Here is a 4,514-nt window from a genome sequence, read left to right on the forward strand (position 1 = left end):
GTGGCGAGGGATGCATTGACAAAGTTGAAGCATACTGAATCTGTCCGTGACTATGTGAGGAAATTCAGTTCGTTGATGTTGGACGTGAATGACATGTCGGAGGCGGACAAATTGTTCAACTTTATGGCAGGATTGCAGCCGTGGGCTCAGGCTGAGGTGAGACGGCAGGGAGTTAAGGATGTGCAGTCGGCCATACTGTTGCTGAGGGGTTGGTGGATTTCAGGCCAGTTGGTGATTCCCATGAGTTCGAGAGAAGGAAGAAGGACTCGAAGAAAGGGAAGGAAAAGGAGCAGGCTGGCGAGGAAGTAACCAAGGCGCCGGAGATGGCAGCGACAGCCCCGAAGAAAAATCGGGGATGTTTCATTTGTGAGGAAATGGGACATCGAATGAAGGATTGTCCGGAGCGGGTGAATGCGATCGTTGTTGAAAGTGTCAAAGACAGCGAAATCGGGGCTAGGATGAGTCCATTGCAGATTGTGTCTGCACTTCGAGTGGAGTCCAAGAATAAGGCCGATCAAAGAGATGGTGGTGACGGGGTGATGTCAGATGAGGCCATGATTTGGTTCGGGAGTATTCGTGAGGAGGAGCTCAGATCAGGGGGCTTAATCCCATCAACGACGAGGACGTCGTCTGGTTTTGGTGGGGGTGGTTTGTTAACCCCTTGATAGTTGGAGTCGAGACATACCGAGTCAGAGGCACACCTCAGTATGATGGTCAGCTCTGGAGGGCAGAGCAAACCAGCTCTGCGGGGTCAGAGCAGACTAGCACGGAGAGGTCAGAGCAGACCAGCTCTGCAGGGTCAGAGCAGACCAGCGGGAGGTCAGAGCAGACCAGCTCTGTGGGTCAGAGCAAACCAACTCTACAGATCGGACTAGAGCAGAGAAGACCAAAGCAGAGCGGACCAGATTAGCTCTGGATGTCAACTCTGGATGTCAGCTCTGAAGATGTCGGTTGTGAGGCGGTTTGCAGACTGAAGACAGGAGCTAGTGGGCAGTTCCGGCTGGGATAACTGCCCACGACGTGGATGCTTTTGAGTGGTTATCCCGACGGTTTTTACCTAGTGATGGGGGTTGTCTATCACATTTATATTGATGTAATTGGCTGTGAACGTGTAGAGGGTAGAGAGTGTGCGCGAGCCTTGAACATAGAGATAGGTCCTTGTAATTTTATTGTGGGAATAAAATTAAAGGTTGGGGCGTGATGTCTCCGTAAATCGTTGTGTGTTGTTCAAGGTTGTTCATGTGATATCCGCTGCATGTGAACTTTGATTTGTGCACATTACACTCGAGAGCCTCATACATTCTAAGTGTCAAACGAGTGTTGGTGAGGGAAGAAGCTGGTCGGATTGTGGGAATTCGACGCTGTACGGGGCAAAAAATTTGAGAATGGAATAAAATAGATATTGTCGAGAGATATATGCACATATTTAGAAATTGTTTGAGGTTAGTTTATTTTAGGGTAATTAAGATAGTTAGTATAACTTCAATTATTTGTGTAGGCAAAAGGTACGGCTTAAGAGAAAGATGAAAAACGTGGGATATACTATAATACTAGTACATTCGTTCGTGCGATGCACGACGAACATAGTTTTGCATCAAAATTAAACGATGTAGTATGTGTATCAGTTAAGGGATTAGGGGTTAATGTCTAAAACCGAAGGTCTTAGGTTCGAGCCCCCTGTGGCGCGGCCTTTAAATTTCTTTATTTAATCATGTTAATTTATCAAAAATAAATAAATTAAATGATGTATCAAATAAATAAAAAATAAATATTAAATATAGTTAGAATATAAGTAAATGTAAATTATTTTTTCTTAAAAAATAAAATAATATACATCAATTACTCAGTAAAGATCCTTAATTTTATTTTATAATTTTGAAAAGTATCGTTTTTAATTTTCCATCTATTTGATGGAAAACTTTATTTTCTTCCCTAAAATTATAGAATAAACACATCATTCAAATTAAAAGAAACGAAGAAATAATAAAAAAAGAGTTTTCACATCACAATATATATTTTTAAAACATGAACTAATCATGCATAAAATTATTTGTTCTAAGTTAGCTCATTACCTATGTCATCTTATTAGAAAAGTTTCAATTGATAAGTAGGAAAATAAATTATATTATTAGAATTTATTAGAATACTAATAAAAGAGTTGAATAATTATTTGATATCAAATCAAAGATCTTGCATTTATCTTTAATTTAAGATATATGTAGAATATTTTTTATAAATAAAATTTATTTTTTTTTAAAAAATCATCAAAATATGAAAAAGAGAATATGAGAGAGAGAGTATAAAAAATTGAAGAATGTGTATGATGAAAAAGATGAGAGAGGAGAGAGAAAATATATGGGATTTGTTGAGTTTTATAAATATCATTTAATTGATTCTTTAATTACAATTTTGCCACAAATTGTGTTTTCATATAATAAATAGATAAGTAACAAAACATGGGATTTTTTTATTATTTTTTTATTATTATTATTTTTTATATAAACAATGGGAATAAAAATCACTAACCGACACTCCCAATGAAACAATGGGATTTTTTTTTTGGATAAACATTGGTTCACAACCTCAAATTAATGTCACTCTCCCACCAATATTACACAATCTGACAACACACACACCAATAATACACAATCTGACAACACACACACAGAGTGATCAAAAGTGTTGAAATTAAAGAGTTGATATGAATAAGGATGGAAGAAGAATGAGTGAAGAAAATGAGGTTCATGTTGTGATGCTGCCATGGCTGGCATTTGGTCACATGATCCCATTCTTGGATCTCTCTATTGCCTTAGCCAAATTTGGCATTCATGTCTCCTACATCTCTACTCCCCAAAACATTCCAAGACTCCCCCAAATCCCACCAAATCTCTCACAATTCATCGAATTCGTGCCCCTTCCTCTCCCCAGCCTCGACTCCGATCCCCTACCGGAGAACGCTGAAGCCACGACCGACATCCCAGCAGAGAGAATGGATGATCTGAAGATTGCTTGTGATCTCCTCCAAGAACCTATCAAGAATGTGATAGCTGAGAAATCTCCAAGCTGGATAATGGTTGATTTCTTTCACCACTGGGCAGTTGACATCGCGCAAGAACTGGACATCCCATTAATATTTTTCTCCATCTCAACTGCTAGCACATTGGTCTTCTTCTGGTCGCCGGAGTTTCTGGCTGGCGAGGGGCGGAGGCAGGCGAGGCCGTCACCGGCCAACATGATGGCCCCTCCGGATTGGGTGGATTTCCCATCGCAGGTAGCTTGCAGGAATGATCATGAAGCTGTAGTCATGCATAATCAATTGTACAGGGCAGGAGCATCTGGAATAGAAGATGCGGCACGGCTGGCTAAGTTAATCCAAGGCAGCCATGCTTTGGCCCTTCGTAGTTGCGTGGAGCTCGAAGGCGATTACCTAAAAGTCTACTCTAATATCACCGGAAAGCCAGTGTTTCCGGTGGGATGCCTTCCACCTGCAGAGAAGGAGGAGGAGGAGAAGAGGGTTGTGGCAGAAGAGCCATGGAGTAAAATCTTTGATTGGCTCGACAAACAGGAGCCAACTTCCGTTATATTTGTAGGGTTTGGGAGCGAGTACAAACTGCAGAGAGAAGAGATCCATGAGATAGCGTATGGGATTGAGCTTTCCGGGCTTCCCTTCCTGTTCGTGGTAAGGAAGCCCGACTGGGCAGGTGATGTAGATGATCAGATACTGCCGCCCGGGTTTGAGGCCCGGGTGGCGGGGCGGGGAGTGGTGCAGGTAGGATGGGCACCCCAGAGGGAGATTCTTGCCCATCCTTCCATAGGAGCTTCATTGTTTCATGCAGGATGGACTTCTGTTGTGGAAGCTATGGTTCATGGCCACCGCCTAGTGCTGTTGCCCTTCATTATCGCGCAGCCGTTGGATTCGAGGCTTCTGGTTGAGAAGGGATTAGCGGTAGAGGTTGAAAGAGGTGAAGATGGATCCTTTACTAGAAATGGCATTGCAAATGCGTTGACAAAAGCCATGGTATCTAAGGAAGGTGAAACACTAAGAGCTCGAAATAAAGAAGCTGCAAAAGAGATTTTCGCAAATAAACAACTGAACAATGATTACATCAAGAAGTTTGCAGAGTATCTGAAAAATGGAATAAAAGAAAATAAGTTATAAGCTCTTTTGCTGAGTGCTAGCATTATGTATGTACCTATGTATGTATCTTTTTGCTACTATAAGGGTGATTAATAAACTATGTATTTTGTGAACTCAAGGTGATCTTATTTCTTGCTTAGTCATTTACGTTGATGATATGATCATAACAGGGGATGACTTAGAAGAAATTCAGAAGTTGAAAGAAAGCCTGTTCAAAGAATTCGAGATGAAAGACTTAGGAAGACTGAAGTACTTTCTTGGCATTGAAGTACTCAGATCAAAGAGAGGAATCTTCATCAGTCAGAAGAAATACACTCTAGATCTTCTTGCAGAGACAGGAATGCTGGATTGCAAACCAGCAGAAACACCTATTGTG

General features: G+C 41.3%; 1 protein-coding gene across 1 annotated transcript; it reads left to right on the forward strand.

Annotated features, from left to right (window-relative positions):
- The first annotated feature begins 1,031 nt into the window (after nucleotides 1-1,031).
- Nucleotides 1,032-4,253, forward strand: LOC130999034 (putative UDP-rhamnose:rhamnosyltransferase 1). Its single transcript, XM_057924503.1, has one exon. It carries the CDS (start codon nucleotides 2,702-2,704, stop codon nucleotides 4,157-4,159), a length of 1,458 nt encoding a protein of 485 aa, XP_057780486.1. The 5' UTR covers nucleotides 1,032-2,701; the 3' UTR covers nucleotides 4,160-4,253.
- Nucleotides 4,254-4,514: the final 261 nt, after the last annotated feature.

The sequence above is a fragment of the Salvia miltiorrhiza genome, chromosome 8, assembly GCF_028751815.1.
Source record: "Salvia miltiorrhiza cultivar Shanhuang (shh) chromosome 8, IMPLAD_Smil_shh, whole genome shotgun sequence".
Taxonomy (NCBI): domain Eukaryota; kingdom Viridiplantae; phylum Streptophyta; class Magnoliopsida; order Lamiales; family Lamiaceae; genus Salvia; species Salvia miltiorrhiza.